General features: G+C 47.5%; 1 protein-coding gene across 3 annotated transcripts in view; it reads right to left on the reverse strand.

Annotated features, from left to right (window-relative positions):
- The window catches only part of ice2 (interactor of little elongator complex ELL subunit 2), a 129518-nt gene that overhangs the window by 17212 nt on the left and 86982 nt on the right, over positions 1 to 25324 (reverse strand). For all 3 annotated transcript variants that reach the window (XM_072493097.1, XM_072493098.1, XM_072493099.1), the window contains 3 exons: positions 11728 to 11812; positions 5418 to 5468; positions 3166 to 3427 (listed from right to left, as the gene is read on the reverse strand). In XM_072493097.1, coding sequence (XP_072349198.1) covers positions 3166 to 3427; positions 5418 to 5468; positions 11728 to 11812 — 398 coding nt within the window. The remainder of the gene's footprint in view (positions 1 to 3165; positions 3428 to 5417; positions 5469 to 11727; positions 11813 to 25324) is intronic.

Below are 25324 nucleotides of genomic sequence, written 5' to 3' on the forward strand. Positions count from 1 at the left end.
GAGAGCTGGAGAGCACTGGCCAGAGAGCTGGAGTGCGCGCGCGAGAGAGCTGCAGAGCACGAGGGAGCTGGAGAGCGCGCGCGAGGGAGCTGGAGAGCGCGCGCGAGGGAGCTGGAGAGCGCGCGCGAGAGAGCTGGAGAGCGCGCGCGAGAGAGCTGGAGAGAGCGCGCGAGAGAGCTGGAAAGCGCGCGCAAGAGAGCTGGAGAGAGCACGCGCGAGAGACTGGAGAGAGCGCGCGTGAGAGCTGGAGAGCGCGCGCGAGGGAGCTGGAGAGCGCGCGCGAGGGAGCTGGAGAGCGCGCGCGAGGGAGCTGGAGAGCGCGCGCGAGGGAGCTGGAGAGCGCGCGCGAGGGAGCTGGAGAGCGCGCGCGAGGGAGCTGGAGAGCGCGCGCGAGGGAGCTGGAGAGCGCGCGCGAGGGAGCTGGAGAGCGCGCGCGAGGGAGCTGGAGAGCGCGCGCGAGGGAGCTGGAGAGCGCGCGCGAGGGAGCTGGAGAGCGCGCGCGAGGGAGCTGGAGAGCGCGCGCGAGGGAGCTGGAGAGCGCGCGCGAGGGAGCTGGAGAGCGCGCGCGAGGGAGCTGGAGAGCGCGCGCGAGGGAGCTGGAGAGCGCGCGCGAGGGAGCTGGAGAGCGCGCGCGAGGGAGCTGGAGAGCGCGCGCGAGGGAGCTGGAGAGCGCGCGCGAGGGAGCTGGAGAGCGCGCGCGAGGGAGCTGGAGAGCGCGCGCGAGGGAGCTGGAGAGCGCGCGCGAGGGAGCTGGAGAGCGCGCGCGAGGGAGCTGGAGAGCGCCCGCGAGGGAGCTGGAGAGCGCGCACGCGAGAGAGCTGGAGAGCGCACACGAGAAAGCTGGAGGGCGCGCACGAGAGAGCTGGAAAGCACGCGCAAGAGAGCTGGAAAGCGCACGCAAGAGAGCTGGAGAGAGCGTGCGCGAGGGAGCTGGAGAGAGCGCGCGCGAGAGACTGGAGAGAGCGTGCGCGAGAGAGCTGGCGAGCGCGCTCGTGCGAGTGAGCTGGTGAGCGCGCCCGTGCGAGAGAGCTGGAGAGCGCGCGCATCCGAGAGAGCTTAAGAGCGCACGCGAGAGAGCGCACATGCAATACAGGGAGCTTGCGAAAGGAGAGCGAGAGACAGGAGAGCGTGAGAGAACATGTGATCTCGATATCCAGCATGGTCAAATCGTAAATATATATTTCATTTGAGAAAAACCTGGCACCAGGAACTGGCTGCCGTTTCCTCTTTGTTGATTTTGTTCTTTCGGCACAGGAACGGATTCCTACTGGACACACCGGGGTTAACTTATTAAAATGAATTTTCTTCAATATTTGTCGCTGACTTAACATTGTGGATTAGAGTGACTGAAAATGGGGTTGGCTTGGGGTGAAATATTTAGATAAGTACGGTGCTCTTTCCAAAGGCTGGTGCAGACTCGATGGGCTGAATGGTCTCCTTCTGCACTGTGGATTCTATGATCAGGGAGGGAGCACGAGGAAATGTGCTAGTTGTGAGAGATAATGGAGATGGTCACCCAGTAAGACAGGAAATTGGGCAGGTCTGGCGAACGGGTGGCCGATCCACTCTTGGCACTACGCCCCCTCACAGAGGTTGGTATTTCTCCATTTGCGGTGGCACCTATTCGCACAGTCTGATGCACGAGAATTGTACGTGGGGGTGAAGTGCGTACATTAGCACGCCAGGCACCTGGAGGCTCAGGCCGTGAAAACGTACCTGGCACCATTTCGACCAGATGGGAGGTTGGCGGGCTGGAGGTAGAGAGTTTGGAATTGGAATTGTCTGTATTATGCATTAACAGAAAGAATTACAAAAACAAAAGACCAATCATGCAAAGAATTTAGGAGAAATCTCTTTGCACTGGGTGGAGAGAATGTGGAACTCGCTGGTTGATGCATTTAAGGGGAGTCTTGTTACACGCACTAGGGAGAATAATAGGGTTGGATGAAGATTGAATTAGAGTGGGATGAGGCTCAAGTGCAACTTAAGTAGTGTCATGGGAGAGTACTTTTAAGAAATGGATGTTCAAGCAATGTACCTTTAAGGAATGGAGTTGATCATATTACTGAAGTGATGTCACGGGGGGGGCTGAGCTCACTTCTGCTTTTGGTTTCAGTTTGAAAAAGCAGCTTGTGAGCGTCTGTGTGTTTCCAGAGAGCTGCAGGAAGCAAAGCAAGGAGCTGGAGCTGAAGTCAACCAAGCTGATATATCTCTGCCATCAAACAGAAAATATCTATATTCTGTGACCTGGTGTGTTACTGTTTTGCAGGTTTGAAGCCTTTTGGATGTTTGAAGGAACATTTTGAGGAATTATTTAGTGTTGTATAATTTTCAGGGTTATCTTTGAAGTAAGGGGTGTTAAGAGAACCAATGATTATTTAATAGGTTAATTTGAGTTCATGGAATAAACGTTGTTTAGTTTTTAAAACCACGTGTCCATAATTGTAATATCACCCCTGGGGAACAAGCCGTGTGCTCGGAAAAGCAACAAATCCATTAAAGGGGGAGGTTGGTTGAACTCCATGATACACTTTGGGGTTCTGAAAACACCTCGCCCATAACAGTAGACTGCGGACTTGGCTCACTACACTGTGTTCCGAGAGGTGATAATAAATGATAATGAACTGCCCACATTGGGCAAATAGGAACACTAATAATAATAAAAGAATGACGGATTTTTGTTCTTAAACACAACTTTAAAATAAAGAGAATGTTACTCGTACGCACCAGTACCCAGAGCACCTGTGAAAGTTACAAACTTTATAATGCAGGTCTTACACTCGTGTGCAGATTAGTGTCTAATAGCCCTTTATTCAGTAACCTTGAACCCTTCCTCCTAGTTGGAGGAGAGTTCTGCCACTTACATCTGTCAACACACCAGACAGAGAGCATTAGGGTGTGCAGGGGATCTGAATCCCCAAAGACTAAGGAGATTACACGTTCCTACACACCATCTCTTAACCAGTGTTGTCGCCCCACTTGTAGTAACTGTCGCAAGATACAGAACACACTGACTGCTGAGCATCAAAGTGCTGCATCAACAATTCTCAGAACAATGATAGTCAGCAATGCTATGTTCATCTGAAAAAAATTCCTTTCCCAGGTTTGCAAGCTATGAGTACTGGAACTTGACCAACAGGGTGAGAAGCTGATAGACACACAAACCTTTTGATTTTGAAGATTGTCCGAGGACATGGGAGGAAAGGTGCAGGGGACTCTGCTATGGTGGACGTGGTAAGGCAGCAAGATGTTGGGGTCCAGGGGCACCCAGGGCACTGAGAGAGTAGATGGGGTAGGAGGGAGTGTGCTGTGCGCGGCGTGAAGGTTGTAGGCTGCTCTGGTGAACTTTCCCCCTTGCACGTTGCGATAGATGGTCATGGACGAGTCTCCTGAGGAATGACTCAAGAGGTACCTGCCCTCCGACAAACTAGGGTTTAAAGAAAGAATGAATCAGTAACAACAATAAAAACTCAGCCAGTCTCACTCTTCTGTATAGGAAACACAACTGAATTTGTATTAATTCACAGATTAAGCAGATTAAGTCCAATATTTTACTGCACCATTCGCACTGTGGTGGTACGATGTCACAGTGGGTGAGCACTGCTGCCTCACAGAGCCAGGGACACGGGTTTGATTCTGACCTCGGGTGACTCCTCGTGAGTGCGTGGGTTTCCTCCGGGTGCTCTGGTTGCCTCCCGCAGTCCAAAGCTGTGCAGGTTAGGTGGATTGGCCGTGACGTAGGGATACGGGGATAGGGCAGGGGAGTTGGCCTAGGTGGGGTGCTCTTTCAGGGGATCGGTGCCCTCCCTCCCAACTTCCTTCAGTTTTCTGGCCCCTGGTCAGGACTATCCCCATAACCCAATAACCCCATCTCACCTTTTTGGACACTAAGGGCAATTTATCACGGCCAATCCACCTAACCTGCACGTCTTTGGACTGTGGGAGGGAACTGGAGCACCCGGAGGAAACCCACGCAGACACGGGGAGAACGTGCAGACTCCACACAGACAGTCACCCAGCGGGGAATCGAACCTGGGACCCTGGTGCTGTGAAGCCACAGTGCTAGCCACTTGTGCTACCGTGCCGCCCAAAGCACGGAGGAATAGATTAATGAATTACTTGGATTGGCCTCGAGGCTGTACTTGCGGATAATGGATCTGGTCATCCGCAGGCAAAGTGTAGAATTATTTGGACGGATTTGTATTTTCAGAAATAGGCTTTTTGCTGTGATCAAACAAAATAAGGCTGTTACGGTGGAAGGCACTGCTGTCTCCCAGAGACTCGGTGCACTGTCTGTGCGGAGACTGCACGTTCTCCCCGTGTCTGTGTGGGTTTCCTCCGGGTGCTCCGGTTTCCTCCCACTGTCCAAAAATGTACAGGTTAAGTGGATTAGCCATTATAAATTGTCCCTTAGTTTCCAAAGGTTAGGTGGGGTTGAACGGATCGGGTGGGTGTGGGTGGAATGGGTCTAGGACGGATGCTCTTTCTGAGGGTCGGTGCAGGCTCGATGGGCCAAATGGCCTCCTTCTGCACTGTCGGGATCTATGATCCCCAAACAAACTGTTCATTGTTTGCACCTACGGACACTCACATGGCGGTGTTCAGTTAGGTGGATACACAGTTTTAGAACAACAGGGCACTGTAGCAACGACGCACATGTGACAATCGTCACTGATTCACAGCAACTTCCCGAAGCGTATCTTTATTACATTGGATGCCAGGGTCACCACCAGAGTCTGAGATTTGTAATTTCACAATCCAGTTGTCTGCTTTTTGATTACCTCGGCTTCCTTTTTCTTTGTAAAATGGCAATTTGTTTTATCAACTTTGATTCATTGTTTCTGAGTGCCATTAATAACTCATTGCAAATACATCTCCCTGCTTTCCTCTTGCTAACTTTGTGCTCTGCACAAAATGGGTGACTTAATCATCACTGCAACATGTTACTGTAACAATTAGCAGAAAAGAAAATCAATTTTTAAGGATAAATAACTGAAAATACAAAGATACAGAATATCTATTTATTTTTCAGGGTAACAGCTCAGGTAAAGTATAATTTCCTGCTATTTTAATGCCATTCCTGTCCCTGTTTAACTAACTTTCTCAAGTTTTACGATGAGTAATAGACGGTTGGTGAGGGTATTGCAGTTAATGGATCAATGTGGCGTACAGGCTGATACAGGCTTTACAGACAAGTTAGAGCCCACAGAATACAAGGCACAGAAGCAGCAACATGGATTTGAAACTGGCAGCAAACAGAATAATGGTGAATGATTTATTTCGGGCTGGAGGGAGATACAGAGTGGGATATAGAATCAGCGAATTCCCACAGTGCAGAAGGAGGCCATTCGGCCCATGGGTCTGCCTTTTCACAGCAACGATCACATCCCATGAAAGGGTTAAAAAAAATGACTCACCTCAAAACCTTCTTCAGTATATGGTGCAAGATATTCAGCGAGTTCAAGGGGCTGGTGAATAAAAGGAGAGTAAACACAGTGAAAACCACAATTCAAATGGAGATGGGAAACTGGAAACAACTTGGGGCAGCACGGTAGTATTGTGGATAGCACAATTACTTCACAGCTCCAGGATCCCAGGTTCGATTCCGGCTTGGATCACTGTCTGTGCGGAGTCTGCACATCCTCCCAGTGTGTGCGTGGGTTTCCTCCGGGTGCTCCGGTTTCCTCCCACGGTCCAAAGATGTGCAGGTTAGGTAAATCGGCCATGGTAAATTGCCCCTTAGTGTCCAAAATTGCCCTTAGTGTTGGGTGGGGTTACTGGGTTATGGGGATAGGGTGGAGGTGTGGACCTTGGGTAGGGTGCTCTTTCCAAGAGCCGGTGCAGACTCAACGGGCCGAATGGCCTCCTTCTGCACTGTAAATTCTATGCTAATCTATGAACTGTGCTGTAAACACGTTCGTCAAATCAGGGATGCTATTCGGTCAGAACAACACTAAACACGGGGCAGCTCCAGTGCTATTGTGAACACTGCTGTGCAAGATTTCACAATCAGGAGGTAACACCACTGGTTGCTTAGAGGAAGCATCAGGGCAATATAAAGCTGACAATATATATGGTTGGCCAAGAAAGAGGTTCATTCAAGCAGCAAAAGTACATTTACGGCACATGGTTGCCGTAAATGGAGAGGAACGGTGAGCATGTGCAGGTGAAGGTGCAAAGGCGTGCATAGTGCACATGACTGTACTGTGCATGTCCTTTTCTCCCAGAGCGTCAAGACCATGTTCCTACACTGTGCGCATCAAAGAGCACTTTCGAAAAGCAGCTAAAGATTTATTCCCCATTTTATTCTGCACATTTGTTAAAGAGTGAATGTTGTTGGCACCAAGGAAGTCGGAGCAGTTTGAAAACATTACTCGCGTTCACTCTTACTCTTAGCAGAGAGTGCGTCACAACGCTAGGAATGATCCACGGTCATTTGTAGAACTAAGTCTTCCACCAGCAGCCTCAAAACACAAATGATGTGGAGATGCCAGTGTTGGACTGGGGTGAGCACAGTACGAAGTCTTACAACACCAGGTTAAAGTCCAACAGGTTTAGAACATAGAACATAGAACAATACAGCGCAGTACAGGCCCTTCGGCCCACGATGTTGCACCGAAACAAAAGCCATCTAACCTACACTATACCATTATCATCCATATGTTTATCCAATAAACTTTTAAATGCCCTTAATGTTGGCGAGTTCACTACTGTAGCAGGTAGGGCATTCCACGGCCTCACTACTCTTTGCGTAAAGAACCTACCCCTGACCTCTGTCCTATATCTATTACCCCTCAGTTTAAGGCTATGTCCCCTCGTGCTAACCATTTCCATCCGCGGGAGAAGGCTCTCACTGTCCACCCTATCTAACCCTCTGATCATTTTGTATGCCTCTATTAAGTCTCCTCTTAACCTTCTTCTCTCTAACGAAAACAACCTCAAGTCCATCAGCCTTTCCTCATAAGATTTTCCCTCCATACCAGGCAACATCCTGGTAAATCTCCTCTGCACCCGTTCCAAAGCCTCCACGTCCTTCCTATAATGCGGTGACCAGAACTGTACGCAATACTCCAAATGCGGCCGTACCAGAGTTCTGTACAGCTGCAACATGACCTCCTGACTCCGGAACTCAATCCCTCTACCAATAAAGGCCAACACTCCATAGGCCTTCTTCACCACCCTATCAACCTGGGTGGCAACTTTCAGGGATCTATGTACATGGACACCTAGATCCCTCTGCTCATCCACACTTTCAAGAACTTTTCCATTAGCCACATATTCCACATTCCTGTTTTTCCTTCCAAAGTGAATCACCTCACACTTCTCTACATTAAACTCCATTTGCCACCTCTCAGCCCAGCACTGCAGCTTATCTATATCCCTCTGTAACCTGCTACTTCCTTCCTCACTATCGACAACACCACCGACTTTAGTATCGTCTGCAAATTTACTCACCCACCCTTCTGCGCCTTCCTCTAGGTCATTGATAAAAATGACAAACAGCAACGGCCCCAGAACAGATCCTTGTGGTACTCCACTTGTGACAGAACTCCATTCTGAACATTTCCCATCAACCACCACCCTCTGTCTTCTTTCAGCTAGCCAATTTCTGATCCACATCTCTAAATCACCCTCAATCCCCAGCCTCCGTATTTTCTGCAATAGCCTACCGTGGGGAACCTTATCAAACGCTTTGCTGAAATCCATATACACCACATCAACTGCTCTACCCTCGTCTACCTGTTCAGTCACCTTCTCAAAGAACTCGATAAGGTTTGTGAGGCATGACCTACCCTTCACAAAGCCATGCTGACTATCCCTGATCATATTATTCCTATCTAGATGATTATAAATCTTGTCTCTTATAATGCCCTCCAAGACTTTACCCACTACAGACGTGAGGCTCACCGGTCTATAGTTGCCGGGGTTGTCTCTGCTCCCCTTTTTGAACAAAGGGACCACATTTGCTATCCTCCAGTCCTCTGGCACTATTCCTGTATCCAATGATGACATAAAAATCAAAGCCAATGGTCCAGCAATCTCTTCCCTGGCCTCCCAGAGAATCCTAGGATAAATCCCATCAGGCCCCGGGGACTTATCTATTTTCAGCCTGTCCAGAATTGCCAACACCTCTTCCCTACTTACCTCAATGCCATCTAATCTGTTTACCTGGAGCTCAGCATTCTCCTCCACAACATTATCTTTTTCCTGAGTGAATACTGACGAAAAATATTCATTTAGTATCTCGCCTATCTCTTCAGACTCTACACACAACTTCCCATCCCTGTCCTTGACTGGTCCTACTCTGTCCCTAGTCATTCGCTTATTCCTGACATACCTATAGAAAGCTTTTGGGTTTTCCTTGATCCTTCCTGCCAAATACTTCTCATGTCCCCTCCTTGCTCGTCTTAGCTCTCTCTTTAGATCCTTCCTCGCTACCTTGTAACTATCCATCGCCCCAACTGAAACTTCACACCTCATCTTCACATAGGCCTCCTTCTTCCTCTTAACAAGAGATTCCACTTCTTTGGTAAACCACGGTTCCCTCGCTCGGCACCTTCCTCCCTGCCTGACCGGTACATACTTATCAAGAACACGCAATAGCTGATCCTTGAACAAGCTCCACTTATCCAGTGTGTCCAAAACTTGCAGCCTACTTCTCCACCTTATCCCCCCCAAGTCACGTCTAATGGCATCATAATTTCCCTTCCCCCAGCTATAACTCTTGCCCTGCGGTGTATACTTATCCCTTTCCATCCTTAACGTAAACGTCACCGAATTGTGGTCACTGTCCCCAAAGTGCTCACCTACCTCCAAATCCAACACCTGGCCTGGTTCATTACCCAAAACCAAATCCAATGTGGCCTCACCTCTTGTTGGCCTGTCAATAAACTGTGTCAGGAAACCCTCCTGCACACACTGAACAAAAAACGACCCATCTAATGTACTCGAACTATATCTTTTCCAGTCAATATTTGGAAAGTTAAAGTCTCCCATAATAACTACCCTGTTACTTTCGCTCATATCCAGGATCATCTTCGCCATCCTTTCCTCTACATCCCTAGAACTATTTGGAGGCCTATAGAAAACTCCCAACAGGGTGACCTCTCCTTTCCTGTTTCTAACCTCAGCCCATACTACCTCGGAAGATGAGTCCCCATCTAGCATCCTCTCCGCCACCGTAATACTGCTCTTGACTAGCAGCGCCACACCTCCCCCTCTTTTGCCTCCTTCCCTGAGCTTACTAAAACACCTAAACCCCGGAACCTGCAACATCCATTCCTGTCCCTGCTCTATCCACGTCTCCGAAATGGCCACAACATCGAAGTCCCAGGTACCAACCCATGCTGCCAGTTCCCCTACCTTATTTCGTATACTCCTGGCATTGAAGTAGACACACTTCAAACCACCTACCTGAACACTGGCCCCCTCCTCCGACGTCAAATCTGAGCTCCTGACCTCTATACTCTCATTCTCCCTTACCCTAAAACTACAATCCAGGTTCCCATGCCCCTGCTGCATTAGTTTAAACCCCCCCAAAGAGCACTATTGTCTGGCAGCTTTGAATTTGTCTATATATTTGATTCTGGAACGTGCCTCTTCATTCACTTGAGGAAGGAGCAGCGAAAGCTAGTGACATCGAAACAAACCTGTTGGACTTTAACCTGGTGTTGTAAGACTTTGTACTCAAAACACAAATGCAGCAAGGCCGTGCCATCTAGAAAAGCTGCAGTTCCTCACTCCCAATTAGAAAATTACTCCAGGGACTTTCCCCGCTGTTCGAACTGCTATCACTCGAAAGAGAAAATACCTGACATCGTTGTTAAACTTGCCTTTCCCTCATTTGAACCAACCCAAACAAGTTCTCCATCCCATTGACATAATTTGATCTGAAGCAGTACTCCGCGTTTAACTTTTCAATTCCATTTCTTAGTTTGTACAACTGTAATCTCCAGCCACTACATCCCTCCCATTCTCTATAATGTCCTCCAGCCCCTACAACCCTCCCCATCTCTGTAGCCGCCTCCAGCCCCTACGAATCTCCCTATCTCTGTAATCTCCTCCAGCCCCTACAACCCTACCCATCTCTGTAGCCGCCTCCAGCCCCTACAAATCTCCCTATCTCTGTAATCTCCTCCAGCCCCTACAACCCTCCCCATCTCTGTAATCTCCTCCAGCCCCCACAACCCTCCCCATCTCTGTAGCCGCCTCCAGCCCTTACTTCCCTCCACATCTCTGTAATCTCCTCCAGCCCCTACAACCCTCCCCATCTCTGTAATCTCCTCCAGCCCCTGGGTAAAAGTAGGCAGTCTCTGACAGGCCGAATATGGAGTTGAAGTCCTGGTCAGCAGAAATGCAGAGGTTGATGCATTCTGCTTTAGCTCGAGACGATTGGAACACACATGGATGGGGAAGAGTGGGGACGATGATGGATCACTGGGTGAGTGCAAAGGTGATGGTGCAGAGGTCGTCAACAGGTGCTCTGGCATTGGATTCACCAGAATGACACCAGGGCTCAGAGCCTTAAATTACAAAGAATGTTTGAATGAACTTAGCTTGCATCTCCTTGGGTTTTGAAGATCTGGCTGAGAGCAAGGAGTTTTACAGCCCAGCAAAAAGGTCTTCGGCTCATCCTGTCCATGCTGGTTAAAATGCTCCAAGGATTAGTTAGGGTCAATACAGTGAGGCCATTTCCTCTGATGGGGGAAATCAAGGATGCGGAAATATGATTTTAACATTTCAGGAGTGAAATCGGGAAGCACGTTGGACACAAAGGAGAGCGGAAATCTGTCATTCTCCCTGGGACAATAGTGAAGATCTCAAGACTGAAATCAAAAGGCTTTTAGTTGGGTATAGAGATATAGTGCGACGGTGGACAACTGGAAAACACAGATCAACCGTGATTTAATTGAATGTTCGGGCAGGCTGAAGCAGCAGGAGTGGCCCGCCCTGTTCCCAACTGGAGAATGTAAAAATAGAAACACAAATCACTGAGCTCGGCAACAGAGGAGAGGCACTGATGGAGAACACTTTAGGAGCATAGGAACAGGAGTAGGCCATTCAGCCCCTCTAGCCTGCTCCGCCTTTCAATGAGATTATGGCTGATCTGTGGCCTAATTAGATGTACCTGCCTTTGGCCCATGTCCCATCATACCTTTGCTTAACAAAATATCTATCTCGGATTTAAAATTAACAACTGATCGAACATAATTGCAGTTTGTGGGAGAATTCCAAACCTCTACCACCGTTTGAGTGAAGAAGTTCTTTCTAACATCTCTCCCGAATGGTCTCGCCCTAATTTTGAGACTGTGCCCTCTAGTTTTAGAATCTCCAACAAGTGGAGACAGTTTATCTTCATCTATCCTGTCTTTTCCTGTCGATATCTTAAAGACTTCGATCAGGTCACCCCTTAACTCTCTAAATTCTAGCGGAAACAGGCCTAATTTGTATGACGCTTTATTTCAGATGCTAAAAAGTTGCAAAGAAACCAAGAACAACAAAAACTTGCAATTCTATAGTGCCGTTAACACTGTAAAAGGCATCCCACATCACGGTCCCAGTCACAGGGAATGTCATCTCACTTCACGTAAGGCTGTTTTGGTGCACTTGTGAGGAGCTGAAACCTGACTGGAGGCTTAAATCGGGAGCCAGCGGGAGGGATGAGCGTGGATTTGGAAAGCAACAACTAAACACATGAAACACCTAGAATACCATGTAGTCACTTACTTGAACGACCCAAACCTTTCTGCTACTGACAATGCTGGAAACTGATCAACCAGAGTCAGCTTTGACGTGAAGACATCAATGTGTCCTGCCAATTAAAAAAACAATGGGAAGATGTCAGAAAACACGACTACAACAGGACATCCAAGTGTCAGCTGGAGATTTCCCACAATTGACTCTTTCTGGTTGGAGTCACCGAACCTTAATTCGGAAATGAGGGAAAGAATGTCTCAGGGAGGCCTAAAGAGCTTTACAGCCAATGATTATGGAAGTACGGTTGCTGTAATACAAGTACATAAGGACTAGGAGCAGGAGGCTATTCAGCCTGCTCTACCATTCATTACGACCATGGCTAATCTCCTCTCGGTCTCAACTCCACTTTCCAACCCGTTCTCCATCACCCTTCAAGCCATTTCTAATTAAAAATCTGTCTATCTCCCCCTTAAAATTTACTCACTGTCCCGGCGTCTGGGGGAGTGAATTCAAATGATTCACAAACCTTTGAGAAGTAATTTCTCCTCATCTCGGTTTTAAATCTGCTACCCCTTATCCTATGACGTCTCGTTCCAGATAATAATCTTTCTGGTTGGAGTCACCGTAATCTTTTATTGTCACAAGTATGAAGTTACTGTGAAAAGCCCCGAGTGGCCATATCCCAGCGCCTGTTTGGGTACACAGAGGGAGAATTCAGAATTCTCAGCTGGTACAGGAATTCTCAGCCTTGTTCGGCATCACAAACCAGCTGTCTAGCCCACTGAGCTAAACCAGCCCATCCAGGGTTGCCCCACAAGAGGAAGCATCCGCTCTGTGTCTACTCTGTCAATATCTTTTATCAGCTTATTTACCTCAATTAGTTCTCATTCTTCTAAACTCAAGAGAGTATAGGCCTAAACTGCTCAATCTCTCTCCAGGCAAAAATGGGAGTCCATTTTGTGAAGTGTAATTTCCTTCGTTCTCCCTCTCAAATTCATTTCTCTTTCAGAAAACCAGAATCTGACACGACCCAAAGCAACTGATTTAACATAAAAAATAAGTTAATATAAAATACTTTAAAATTCTTTGATATGTTTAATAGTGGACACTTGGGTTCCGTTTGGTTAGTAAAGCTGGAAAGAGGTTTATTGCAAAAAGTAAGCATTTTAATCAGCGTCGAGGTCACTGCCTGTGAATATACAGAATCGTTGGCAGAAACACATAAGCAGATACAGAAACAGCAGGCGACACAAAGGTTGGTGGAATTGCGGATAGCGATGAGGACTGTCAGAGGATACAGCAGGATTTAAATCATTTGGAGACTTGGGCGGAGAGATGGCAGATGGAGTTTAATCCGGACAAATGTGAGGTAATGCATTTTGGAAGGTCGAATGCAGGTAGGGAATATACAGTGAATGGTAGAACCCTCAAGAGTATTGAAAGTCAGAGAGATCTAGGTGTACAGGTCCACAGGTCATTGAAAGGGGCAACACAGGTGGAGAAGGTAGTCAAGAAGGCATACGGCATGCTTGCCTTCATTGGCCGGGGCATTGAGTATAAGAATTGGCAAGTCATGTTGCAGCTGTATAGAATCTTAGTTAGGCCACATTTGGAGTATAGTGTTCAATTTTGGTCGCCACACTACCAGAAGGATGTGGAGGCTTTAGAGAGGGTGCAGATGAGATTTACCAGGATGTTGCCTGGTATGGAGGGCATTAGCTAAGAGGAGAGGTTGAATAAACTCGGTTTGTTCTCACTGGAACAACGGAGGTCGAGGGGCGACCTGATAGAGGTCTACAAAATTATGAGGGGCATAGGCAGAGTGGCTAGTCAGAGGCTTTTTCCCAGGGTAGAGGGGTCAATTACTAGGGGGCATAGGTTTAAGGTGCGAAGGGCAAGGTTTAGAGATGTACGAGGCAAGCCTTTTTACACAGAGGGTAGTGGGTGCCTGGAACTCGCTGCCGGAGGAGGTGGTGGAAGCAGGGACGATAGTGACATTTAAGGGACATCTTGAGAAATACATGAGTAGGATGGGAATAGAGGGATACGGACCCCGGAAGAAGATTTTAGTTTGGATGGGCAGCATGGTTGGTGCAGGCTCGGAGGGCCGAAGGGCCTGTTCCTGTGCTGTACTTTTGTTCTTTGTAGAGAAGTAAGTATCTTGGCACATTAAAAAAAACTCAAAATCTTTTAAAATGTGCCTCTTGGTGTCCGTGCCTTCAAAAGTTGGAACGTTATTTTTGGAACCCCCGCGAGAGCCCACAAACAAGAACAATTATATGAAGCTCCCAATGAGGAATTGGGCGGAGAGCCTTCCCATAGTGTGATGTTTTTAACTGGCACAAGGCATCACGGAAACTCAACTGGCGCTTAAAATTCTGCAATCATTTGTGTGGTTTAGCCAGTTTTGAGCAAAACAGATTCAGCAAATGATTGCAGCACAGAAGGAGACCATTCAATCTATCGTATACATGCTAGCTCACTGCAGAAGTGGGTTTAGCAAGTCCCACATTGCCCTGCCCTGGGAGCATGCAATGTATTCCCTTCAGCTCCTTATCCAATCTCTTTTGAAAGCCATGATTGAATCTGCCTCCCCTATACTCTCAGGTGGTACACTCGATCTGAACTGCTCATTTCTCCTCAGGGCGCTGCTTTGGGATTCCTCAACCGTGCTCGCTGTTCACGACCCATCCACGAATGGCAACAGTTGCTCTATCCACGCTTCTTTGTCCCTCATGATTTTTGAAACCTCATCAAATCTAATGTAACACATCTAAATTGGAAGTGGCTAATTTCAATGGGATCTAGCCAGGGCGAAACAGAACCAAAGACTGACAGGAAAAAATATAATGGTAGAGTGGGTGATTTGCAAGGAAGAGGGGCTTTGGGTACAGGTCAGGAATCCCCCAACAAAGGTAAAAGCTGAGGGAATCAAAGCCAGGACTCTTTTTTAAAATAAATATCCTGGGAGGGAGGTTTTCTAGTACTCTTCGGGAGGGTTTAAACTAATTTGGCAGGGGAATGGGAACCGGATTTGTAGTCCAGCAACTAAGGTAGCCGATATTCAGGACGCCAAAGCGTGTAATGAGGCAGTGGGGAAGGGAACACTGACAAAGGAGAGTACTTGCAGGCACGGAGAGGGGTTGAAGTGTGTATACTTCAACGCAAGAAGCATCAGGAATAAGGTGGGTGAACTTAAGGCATGGATCGGTATTTGGGACTACGATGTGGTGGCCATCACGGAAACTTGGATAGAAGAGGGGCAGAAATGGTTGTTGGAGGTCCCTGGTTATAGATGTTTCAATAAGATTAGGGAGGGTGGTAAAAGAGGTGGCATTATTAATTAGAGATAGCATAACAGCTGCAGAAAGGCAGTTCGAGGAGTATCAGCCTACTGAGGTAGTATGGGTTGAAGTCAGAAATAGGAAAGGAGCAGTCACCTTGTTAGGAGTTTTCTATAGGCCCCCCAATAGTAGCAGAGATGTGGAGGAACAGATTGGGAAACAGATTTTGGAAAGGTGCAGAAGTCATAGGGTAGTAGTCATGGGCGACTTTAACTTCCCAAATATTGAGTGGAAACTCTTTAGATCAAATAGTTTGGATGGGGTGGTGTTTGTGCAGTGTGTCCAGGAAGCTTTTCTAACGCAGTATGTAGATTGTCCGACCAGAGGAGGGGCAATATTGGATTTAGTACTGGGTAATGAGCCAGGGCAAGTGATAGATTTGTTAGTGGGGGAGCATTTTGGAGATAGTGACCACAATTCTGTGACTTTCACTTTAGTAATGGAGAGGGATAGGTACGTGCAACAGGGCAAGGTTTACAATTGGGGGAAGGGTAAATACGATGTTGTCAGACAAGAATTGAAGTGCATAAGTTGGGAACATAGGCTGGCAGGGAAGGACACAAATGAAATGTGGAACTTGTTCAAGGAACAGGTGCTACGTGTCCTTGATATGTATGTCCCTGTCAGGCAGGGAAGAGATGGTCGAGTGAGGGAACCATGGTTGACAAGAGAGGTTGAATGTCTTGTTAAGAGGAAAAAGGTGACTTATGTAAGGCTGAGGAAACAAGGTTCAGACAGGGCATTGGAGGGATACAAGATAGCCAGGAGGGAACTGAAGAAAGGGATTAGGAGAGCTAAGAGAGGGCATGAACAATCTTTGGCGGGTAGGATCAAGAAAAACCCCAAGGCCTTTTACACATATGTGAGAAATATGAGAATGACTAGAGCGAGGGTAGGTCCGATCAAGGACAGTAGCGGGAGATTGTGTATTGAGTCTGAAGAGATAGGAGAGGTCTTGAACGAGTACTTTTCTTCTGTATTTACAAATGAGAGGGGCGATATTGTTGGAGAGGACAGTGTGAAACAGATTGGTAAGCTCGAGGAAATACTTGTTAGGAAGGAAGATGTGTTGGGCATTTTGAAAAACTTGAGGATAGACAAGTCCCCCGGGCCTGACGGGATATATCCAAGGATTCTATGGGAAGCAAGAGATGAAATTGCAGAGCCGTTGGCAATGATCTTTTCGTCCTCACTGTCAACAGGGGTGGTACCAGGGGATTGGAGAGTGGCGAATGTCGTGCCCCTGTTCAAAAAAGGGACTAGGGATAACCCTGGGAATTACAGGCCAGTTAGTCTTACTTCAGTGGTAGGCAAAGTAATGGAAAGGGTACTGAAGGATAGGATTTCTGAGCATCTGGAAAGACACTGCTTGATTAGGGATAGTCAGCACGGATTTGTGAGGGGTAGGTCTTGCCTTACAAATCTTATTGAATTCTTTGAGGAGGTGACCAAGCATGTGGATGAAGGTAAAGCAGTGGATGTAGTGTACATGGATTTTAGTAAGGCATTTGATAAAGTTCCCCATGGTAGGCTTATGCAGAAAGTAAGGAGGCATGGGATAGTGGGAAATTTGGCCAGTTGGATAACAAACTGGCTAACCGATAGAAGTCAGAGAGTGGTGGTGGATGGCAAATATTCAGCCTGGATCCCAGTTACCAGTGGCGTACCGCAGGGATCAGTTCTGGGTCCTCTGCTGTTTGTGATTTTCATTAATGACTTGGATGAGGGAGTTGAAGGGTGGGTCAGTAAATTTGCAGATGATACGAAGATTGGTGGAGTTGTGGATAGTAAGGAGGGCTGTTGTCGGCTGCAAAGAGACATAGATAGGATGCAGAGCTGGGCTGAGAAGTGGCAGATGGAGTTTAACCCTGAAAAGTGTGAGGTTGTCCATTTTGGAAGGACAAATATGAATGCGGAATACAGGGTTAACGGTAGAGTTCTTGGCAATGTGGAGGAGCAGAGAGATCTTGGGGTCTATGTTCATACATCTTTGAAAGTTGCCACTCAAGTGGATAGAGCTGTGAAGAAGGCCTATGGTGTGCTCGCGTTCATTAACAGAGGGATTGAATTTAAGAGCCGTGAGGTGATGATGCAGCTGTACAAAACTTTGGTAAGGCCACATTTGGAGTACTGTGTACAGTTCTGGTCACCTCATTTTAGGAAGGATGTGGAAGCTTTGGAAAAGGTGCAAAGAAGATTTACCAGGATGTTGCCTGGAATGGAGAGTAGGTCTTACGAGGAAAGGTTGAGGGTGCTAGGCCTTTTCTCATTAGAACGGAGAAGGATGAGGGGCGACTTGATAGAGGTTTATAAGATGATCAGGGGAATAGATAGAGTAGACAGTCAGAGACTTTTTCCCCGGGTGGAACAAACCATTACAAGGGGACATAAATTTAAGGTGAAAGGTGGAAGATATAGGAGGGATATCAGAGGTAGGTTCTTTACCCAGAGAGTAGTGGGGGCATGGAATGCACTGCCTGTGGAAGTAGTTGAGTCGGAAACATTAGGGACCTTCAAGCAGCTATTGGATAGGTACATGGATTACGGTTAAATGATATAGTGTAGATTTATTTGTTCTCAAGGGCAGCACGGTAGCATTGTGGATAGCACAATTGCTTCACAGCTCCAGGGTCCCAGGTTCGATTCCGGCTTGGGTCACTGACTGTGCGGAGTCTGCACGTCCTCCCCGTGTCTGCGTGGGTTTCCTCCGGGTGCTCCGGTTTCCTCCCACAATCCAAAGATGTGCAGGTTAGGTGAATTGGCCAATGATAAATTGCCCTTAATGTCCAAATTGCCCTTGGTGTTGGGTGAAGGTGTTGAGTTTGGGTAGGGCGCTCTTTCCAAGAGCTGGTGCAGACTCAAAGGGCCGAATGGCCTCCTTCTGCACTGTAAATTCAATGATAATCTATGATTAATCTAGGACAAAGGTTCGGCACAACATCGTGGGCCGAAGGGCCTGTTCTGTGCTGTATTTTCTATGTTCTATGTTCTATGTACCCAATTTTTTTCCCCCCCAATTAAGGGGCAATTTAGTGTGGCCAATCCACCTAATCAGCATATCTTTTGGGTTTGGGGGGGGGGGGGGGGGGGGGGGGGGACCCATGCAGACATGTAGATCACCCTTTGATCCATTATACTCAACACAATTAGAAGCAGGAGTAGATCCAAGCCGGCCTCAACTCCTTTCCTGTGCCATTGCCTCATAGCCCTCTATTCATCAATGCACCAAATATTTATCCGCCTCCACTTCAAATACTTCTAATGATCCAGCCTCCACCAGCCTCCGGGGCAGAGAATTCCAGAGATTCATCAACCTCCGCGACGAGAAATTTCTACGCGTCTACTTTCAATGACCAGCCCTTTATCTTGTGGCTATGTCTCCTTGTTTGAGACTCTCCCACTGGTGGAAACATCGCTCCATCTATCCCGTCAGCTCCCTCAGCATCTTATATGTTTGAATAAAGTCACCCCTCTTATACTCTCAAGGGAATACAGATCCACCCTATTCATAGACCATTACAGTACAGCACAGGTCCTTCGGCCCTCGATGTTGCGTTGACCTGTGAAACCACTCTAAAGCCCATCTACACTATTCCCTTTTGGCCATATGTCTGTCCAATGACCATTTGAATGCCCTTAGTGTTGGCGAGTCCACTACTCTTGCAGGAAGGGCATTCCACGCCCTTACTACTCTCGGAGTAAAGAACCTACCTGACATCTGTCTTATATCTATCGCCCCTCAGTTTAAAGCTATGTCTCCTCGTGCTAGACATCACCATCCGAGGAAAAAGGCTCTCACTGTCCACCCTATCTAATCCTCTGATCATCTTGTATGCCTCAATTAAGTCACCTCTTCACCTTCTTCTCTCTAACGAAAACAGCCTCAAGTCCCTCAGCCTTCCCTCATAAGATCTTCCCTCCATTCCAGGCAACATTCTCGTAAATCACCTCTGCACCCTTTCCAATGCTTCCACATCCATTCTATAATGCGGCGACCAGAATTGCACGCAATACTCCAAATGCGGCCGCACCAGAGTTTTGTACAGCTACAACATGACCACATGGCTCTGAAACTCAATCCCTCTACCAATAAAAGCTAACACACCATACGCCTTCTTAACAACCCTCTCAACCTGGGTGGCAACTTTCAGGGATCTAGGTACATGGACACCAAGATCTCTCTGCTCATCCACACTACCAAGAATCTTACCATTAGCCCAGTACTCTGTCTTCCTGTTATTACGTCCAAAAACCTCACACTTTTCTGCATTAAACTCCATTTGCCACCTCTCAGCCCAGCGCTGCAGCTTATCCATGTCCCTCTGTAACTTGTAATATCCTTCCGCACTGTCCACAACTCCACCGACTTTAGTGTCATCTGCAAATTTACTCACCCATCCTTCTACGCCCTCCTCCAGGTCATTAATAAAAATGACAAACAGCAGTGGCCCCAAAACAGGTCCTTATGGTACACCACTAGTAACTGGACTCCAGTCTGAACATTTCCCATCAACCACCAGCCTTTGTCTTTTTCCAGCTAGCCAATTTCTGATCCAAACTGCTAAATCACCCTGAATCCCATGCCTCTGTATTTTCTGCAGTAGGTTACCATGGGGAACCTTATCAAACAATTTACTGAAATCCATATACACCACATCAACTGCTTTACCATCATCCGCCTGTTTGGTCACCTTCTCAAAGAACTCAATAAGGTTTGTGAGGCACGACCTACCCCAGTCTGAAAATTTTCCATCCATCCACCACCCTCTGTCTTGTATGTGATAGCCAGTTACTTAATCAATTGGCCAAATTTCCCTCTATCCCACACCTCCTTACTTTCTTCAAGATCCAATCATGGGGAACCTTATCAAACGCCTTACTAAAATCCATGTATATGACATCAACTGCTCCTCCTTCATCTACATACTTAGTTATCTCCTCAAAGAATTCAATCAAATTTGTGAGGCAAGACCTACCCTTCACGAATCCATGTTGACTATCCCGGATTAAGCTGTATCTTTCCAAATGGTCATAAATCCTATCCTTCAGGACCTTTTCCATTATCTTCCCGACCCCCGAAGTAAGACTAACTGGCCTCCAGGGTCATCCTATTCCCTTTCTTGAACAGAGGAACAACATTCGCCACTCGCCAGTCCTCTGGCACTATCGCCGAGGACCCAAAGATCAAAGCCAAAGGCGCTGCAATCTCATCCCTTGCCTCCCAAAGAATCCTTGGGTATATCCCATCTGGCCCAGGGGACTTGTCGACCCTCAGGTTTTTCAAAATTGCTAATACATCCTTCCTCAGAACATCAACTTCCTCCAGCCTACCCGCCTGAATCACACACTCATCCTCAAAAACATGGCTCCTGCCCTTTGTGAACACTGAAGAAAAGTATTCATTCAACGCCTCTCCTATTTCTTCAGAGTCCCTGCACAAGTTCCCACTACTGTCCTTGACCGGCCCTCCCCTCACCCTGGTCATTCTTTTATTTCTCACATAAGAGTAAAAAGCCTTGGGGTTTTCCTTGATCCGACCCACCAAGGACTTCTCATGCCCCTTCCTAGCTCTCCTAAGCCCTTTCTTCAGCTCATTCCTTGCTACCTCGTAACCTTCAAGCTGCCCTACTGAACATTGTTTTCTCATCCTTACATACTCTTCCTTTTTCCTCTTGACAAGACATTCAACCTCTTTTGTGAACCATGGTTCCCTCACACGGCCATTTCCTCCCTGCCAGACAGGGACATGCCTATCAAGGACACACAGTATTTGTTCCTTGAACAAGCTCCACTTTTCATTTGTGCCTTTCCCCGACAGATTCTGTTCCCATCTTATGCTCCCTAATCGCATCATAATTACCCCATCACTAATTATAAACCTTGCCCTGCCGTATGGCCGTATCCCTTTCCATTGCAATAGTGAAAGACACCGAATTGTGGTCACTATCTCCAAAGTGCTCTCCCACAAACAAATCTAACACTTGGCCCGGTTCATTACCCAGTACCAAATCCAATGTGGCCCCCCCTCTTGTCGGCCTATCCACATATTGTGTCAGGAAACCCTCCTGCACACACTGTACAAAAACTGCCCCATCCGAACTGTTCAACCTATAGAGGTTCCAATCAATATTTGGAAAGTTAAAGTCACCCATGACAACTACCCTGAGACCTCCACACCTATTCATAATCTGTTTTGCAATTTCTTCCTCCACATCTCTATTACTATTTGGAGGCCTATAGAAAACTCCTAACAATGTGGCCGCTCCTTTCCGATTTCTAACTTCGGCCCATGTTACCTCAGTAGGCAGATCCCCTTCAAACTGCCTTTCTGCAGCCGTTAAACTATCCTTGATTAACAATGCTACTCCTCCACCTCTTTTACCACCTTCCCTGCTCTTACTGAAACATCTATACCCCGGAACTTCAAACAACCATCCCTGTCCCTGTTCTAACCATGTCTCCGTAATGGCCAAAACATCGCAGTCCCAAGTACCAATCCACGCTCCAAGTTCACCTACGTTATTCCGGATGCTCCTTGCATTGAAGTAGACACACTTCAACCCACCTTTCTGTCTGCTGGTGCATTCCTGCGACCTTGATACCCTCCTCAGTACTTCACTACTCTCAACACTGGCTTCTGGACGACAGCTCGTTTTCCCAGCCCCCTGACAAATTAGTTTGAACCTCCCCGAAGAGCCGAGCAAATTTTCCCTCCCAGGATATTGGTGCCCCTCTGGTTCAGGTGCAAACCGTCCTGTCTGTACAGGTCCAACCTTCCCCAGAATGTGCTCCAATTATCCACGTACCTGAAACCCTCCCTCCTACACCATCCCTGCAGCCACGTGTTTATCTGCACTCTCTCCCTGTTCCTCACCTCACTAGCACGTGGCACCGGCAACAAACCAGAGATGACAACATGGTTTGTCCTGGCTCTCAGCTTCCACCCTAGCTCTCTAAATTCCAGTTTTAAATCCCCGTCCCTTCTCTTACCTATGTCGTTGGTACCGATGTGTACCACGACTTGTGACTGCTCCCCCTCCCCTTTAAGGATTCTGAAAACATGGTCCGAGACGTCACAGACCCTGGCACCCGGGAGGCAACATACCATCCGTGAGTCTCTTTCGCTGCCACAGAACCGTCTATCTGTCCCTCTATCTATCGAGTCCCCAATAACTACTGCTCTCCTGCCATCCCTCCTTCCCTTCTGAGCCACAGGGACGGACTCTGTGCTGGAGATCCATTCACCGTGGCTTACCCCTGGTAGGTCGTCCCCCTCAACAGTATCCGAAACGGTATACTTGTTACTGAGGGGAACGACCAGAGAGGATCCCTGCACTGACTGCTTCCTCCCAGCCCCTCTCACCGTCATCCAACTTGATTCTTCGGAGTAACTACATCCCTGAAGCTACTATCTATGACCACCTCTGCCTCCCGAATGATCCAAAGTTCATCCAGCTCCAGTTCCCTAATGCGGTTTCTGAGGAGCTGGAGATGGGTGCACTTCCCACAGGTGAAATCAGAGGGACACTGACGGCGTCCCTCACCTCAAACATTCTGCAGGAGGAACATTGCACTACCTTCCCTGCCACCCCCTCTAGATAAAAAAAGAAAAAGAAAGAAAGAGCTTACCTGTTATTCACTCTACCCCTTAGGTTAAAGGAGGTGGAAGGGTGGGGGACACTACAAGTGTAGTGTCTAGGGTTTAGGAACCGCCCAACTTAAATACAGGTAAAAATAAAACACTTAACCAGCAACCACTGTGCTCCACACGATAACAGCAATCAGTTGTTATGGGCCCGGGCAAACAATTTAAATCTTTACGACTTACCCAGCAGTCACTCTATCTCACTCCGACCGGATTCAGCTGGAAACCCCCAACAGGAAGTTTTTTAAAAATTTACTCCCCTTCTCAGCAAGCACTCACTCAGCAACCACTACGCCCTGCACGATAACACCTCAGGGAAAAGAAAAACGACTTACCAGTCACCAGCCAATCACTTACCTGCAGGCCGTGACGTCACGGTTCAACTTCTTTCTACTTCTACCTGCCCTCGAGTCTCCCTCTTGATCTTTACTTGGTTGGGATCCTTACAGTGACTGTCTTTTTTTTTTGGTTAGAGGAGGAGGTAGGGAGGGAAACACTGAAGTGTTTGGGGTTTAACTGTCACTTGACAACAGCTCCTCCACAAACCACCTTCAAGATACGGTGACCGCAATGCACTGATGCAAATTTTCCCCGCAACAGCCAATCAGCAGCTCCGCTCTACTGCCCTCTGCTGGATGCTTGCCTTCACTTGAACACCTAGGGTGTCTTGCTCAGGTACATTTTCTGGATTCAGTGACCGCAACAGCCAATCAGCAGCTCCACTCTGCTGCCCTCTGCTGGATGCTTACCTTCACTTGAACACTTAGGGTGTCTTGCTCAGGTACACTTTCTGGATGCAGTGACCGCAATGCACTGATGCACATTTTCCCCGCAACAGCCAATCAGCAGCTCCGCTCTACTGCCCTCTGCTGGATCGATTTTACACAAGGCAGACAAGGGGAAAATGTTCCCACCAGTTGATGGCATAAGGACCAGGAGGTTCAAGTTTCTCGGACAGATTCAGGGAGCGTGTGAGGAGGAACCTGCTTGCGCCATTGAGTGGTGATGATTGGAGCCCACTGCCCGGGAAGGTGGTGAAAACAGAAACGACCAACGATTTTGAGAGGAAACTGCAATGCATATGAAGCAAATAAACTTTCAGGAATACAATGAGGGAACGGGACTGACTAAAAAAATGTTTAGAAAACCTGTAATTGTTTTTGTTTTTCAGAATGGTTGAAAAGATTTAAGGTTTGCTTCAATTATTAAGGGATCAACTATCATTTTCTTGGGGCGGTTAGGCAGCACAGTAGTTAACGCTGCTGCCTCACAGCGCAAGGGACCCGGGTTCAATTCCAGCCTTGGGTGGTTGTCTGTGTGGAGTTTGCAATTTCCTCCAAGTGCTCTGGTTTCCTTCTACAGTCCAAAGATGTGGTTAGGTCGATTGGCCATGGTAAATTGCCCCTTAGTGCCCACGGGTACACATGTTAGGTGGGGTTACGGGGATAGGGTGGGGGGAGTGGACCTTGGTAGGGGGCTCTTTGAGAGAGTTGGTGCTGACGCGATGGATCAAATGGCCTCCTTCTACACTGTAGGGATTCTATGTCAATAAAAAATATTTCTCCATGTTACCTGGCAACCCTTGACATGGGAGCCATACCAACAGGACAAACGTTAAGATACAAAAGCCACGTGGTCAGACACAGGGAAGACAAACAAAGAAGCTACTGCTGCAAAGAGAGGAGCTGGAGGGCAGGCACAGGTGCAGGAGCTCTTGGAGGCATTGTGCGAGCTGGCTAAAAGATCTAAAACCTGGAAGGCTGTGTGACTAGCTCAGAGACACAAAGGAACTGGGTGTTTTGTCAGGTGGCCAAACTGTTAACCAGGTTGTTATTGGTTGGTTGTAAAGGAATTCTGGAGAGCTATGCCAGACTGACATGTCACATGAAAAGGGAGGATTTGTAGAAGCCACGCTGATAATCATATTCGTGAAGCCTGGGGCTGGAGAGTGAAAACTGTTGCCAGATAGGACTCTTGAACTATTCTGTGTGAATGCAAAACAGCATATTGTGGAACTGTGTAGCTACATAATGATATTCAGTGTATCCTGAAGGGGAATGCTGCTGGTTGTCTAAGGCGTTATCTAAGTTGCGTCGACTTTTTGAAGTGAAACTTAGCATTTCTTTATTTGAAGTATCATTTGTAATTCCAGTTTAATTTGTATTTGTTCTGGTTGGTAAAAGTTACAAAAAGGTGAAATCTTGGTTGTAATTTCTTCATTTGGGTGTCATTACTTTGGTTTATGGGGTGCTTAACTTTAAACATTTCACTGTTGGGGTTTTCTATGTTGATCAGGTTCCACTGTTCATTTTGGCAATGGGACCCATATCTTAAAAACCACAGAGCAAATTGGTTGCAAACGGATTCCCAAGCTGCGTTCCTCAGCTACTCGGGTCAGATTACACAGATGGACACAATGATGGGATGTTCATGCATCAAAAAAAAGGAAATGATGATCTGGTTGAGCAGTTGCAGAAGTTCAGTCACACCCTGGTGAAGTAACTCACTGGCAGAATGCCAAGAGCTAAGTTAAGGAAAAATCGAAAAACTCTGTCACAGATGCTAAAGGCAACAGTTTAGAAGTTCAGGGACTTGCTTTGATTATTCTCGCAGTCACTCCAATCACGGCAGTCTGAAC

Source organism: Scyliorhinus torazame, chromosome 30 (assembly GCF_047496885.1).
Source record: "Scyliorhinus torazame isolate Kashiwa2021f chromosome 30, sScyTor2.1, whole genome shotgun sequence".
Classification (NCBI taxonomy): domain Eukaryota; kingdom Metazoa; phylum Chordata; class Chondrichthyes; order Carcharhiniformes; family Scyliorhinidae; genus Scyliorhinus; species Scyliorhinus torazame.